This window comes from Vicia villosa, linkage group LG6, assembly GCF_029867415.1.
Source record: "Vicia villosa cultivar HV-30 ecotype Madison, WI linkage group LG6, Vvil1.0, whole genome shotgun sequence".
In the NCBI taxonomy this organism is placed as follows: domain Eukaryota; kingdom Viridiplantae; phylum Streptophyta; class Magnoliopsida; order Fabales; family Fabaceae; genus Vicia; species Vicia villosa.
In genome coordinates, this window is record NC_081185.1 from 154,738,127 (window position 1) to 154,740,269 (window position 2,143).

Here is a 2,143-nt window from a genome sequence, read left to right on the forward strand (position 1 = left end):
CTCCTCCCTTCCCCTCCAAACTCTCAAACAAAACCTTAGAGTTCAAAACAACAAAGAATAGTTGCTTGGTATGTAGCAGTTTCATTTGAAGCGTGTCAAGCCTTATTGATAGGAACACTACTACATGAATTGAAGATACCTAGGACATGTAGCATGATATTTGCTTGTAGACAATAAATAACCTATAGATTTAGCCAAACAACATGTTAGCCATAATAGAAGCAAGCACATAGAGATAGGAAGTTTCACTTTCTTCGTGATAAAGTCAATAAGGCAAATATTGAATTGCAGTATTGCAATACCAATTTGCAACATTCAAATATTCTCACTACACCTTTGAAGCAATCAAGGTTTGATTATTTGAAGGTTTTGATAGGAATAGGTTCATTAAAAACTATGAATTAGATCATGTATCGTGAATAATTCATAAGTCTGAGTCAATTGTTTGTTTCATAAGCAACCGTTCGTCTTGGTTAGGAACGAGAAAGTTTGTTATGCAAGGAAGTTACAATGATTCCAAGTTGTTAGAGATAACTTACGCTACAAGTAAACACCATCCTAACTCTTGTAATTACTAATTCTCCTTAATACAACACCATTCCTTCAATTCCTTCTTCATCATCAAGAGTCACATTCAATAAATAGATAATTTACCAAAATAACGAAAACTTGGGCTAGCCTAGTTTCCCTCAACAAACACATTTCTAGAGAGGAAATGGTTTATAGTGTGTAAGATGATTGATTGATTGATAACCCTCATACTTGGCTCTTACTATTGAGTATTGACAACATTACATACATTTGTCACCAACAAAGCATTGGACAATCAAAAACCACAACATCCAACAGAAATTTAGAAAACTCAAAAGAATGATAATAATAAAAACTATTGTATGAAGTAACCACTAAGAAAAAGTGCAAAGAAAAACAACAGAGTACCATAAATAAGCACAGTTTTCTGACCAGAAGTAAGAGAATTTCCACCAAGTCCATACTGTTGATTCTGAGCAAACCCAGCAATCTCAACGCTTTTACTCTCAAAGAAACTCTGCGCCGCGCCGCAAGTAGGACATCTCCAATCATCCGGAAGCTTCTCGAACTGATAGCCAGGTGGAATGGGATACGAAGGGTCACCGACACCTTCATCGTATTTGTACCCACAGGAACGACATTCGTAGATTCCGGTGTTCAAGACAGCGAATTTCTCTTCCAGGCGAAGCTTTTCTGAATCGGATAAAGTTTGTTGTTCTTGTTGTAGTTGTTCTTGCTGTAGTTGTTCTTGTTGTAGTTGTTGTTCTTCGTTTGAAATGTCGGTGGAGTTGATGGTGAATTTTCGAGTGTGGATGGGTTTGAGATTGTGGGAGAGATGGGTTTTGGAGAGGATGATGAAGAGGGAGGGAGAGGTGAAACGGTGTTTGGGTTTGAGAGGGTGGATTTGAGAAAAGGGAGTAGAGAGATGGAAGGTGGAAGCCATAGTTAGAGTGAGGGAAGGTGGGTTGTAGTGAGCAGGAAGATGAATTGAGGATAGTGTATCATTGTAATGTGCCGTTGGGATGGAAACACGCTTGGATAAGGTAACCCATTCTATTTTTATTTATTGATTTTTCATTTTTATTTTTTGTTTTAATGAAATACTTATTGGTTTTAAATTTTGTTTATTCTTTTAAGAAAATGGGTGATGCACTGACGGTGTAAATTAATTTTCTACCGTCAATAATTACGACTATGCCTCCAACTAGGGGTGGGAATAGGCTGGGCCGAGCTAGGCTTTGCCAAGCCTGAGCCTGGCCTGCTAAAAAATTCAAAGCCTAAGCCTGGCCTGTAGCCTATAGTAGGCTTATTTTTTTGGCCTGAGCCTGGCCTTTTAGAAGGCCTGATTAGCCTGCTAGCCTACTTAAAAGCCTATTTCATTTGAACATTTGTAAATAAGTCATTCAACTCAACTTTATATAGACTAACGAATTAAAAGATCAGTGAGATTAAATGCTTGTTTGCATTGACTTATTTGAGGTTACCTAGTAGTATAAATTTTATGATACTATTTGTTTGAAAAAACTTATGGAAGTAACTTATGACTTTGTTCATAAGATTTTTTTTCATCTTATTTTCAAGATAATTAATATTTATTTTTATATTTTAATTC

At 36.4% G+C, this 2,143-nt stretch overlaps 1 protein-coding gene across 1 annotated transcript; it reads right to left on the minus strand.

Moving 5' to 3' along the window:
- Positions 1-584: 584 nt before the first annotated feature.
- On the minus strand, positions 585-1,574 carry LOC131610640 (uncharacterized). The gene has a single exon (XM_058882641.1). The coding sequence runs from the start codon at positions 1,472-1,474 to the stop codon at positions 887-889; it is 588 nt and encodes a 195-aa protein (XP_058738624.1). The 5' UTR covers positions 1,475-1,574; the 3' UTR covers positions 585-886.
- Between the last annotated feature and the right edge of the window lie 569 nt (positions 1,575-2,143).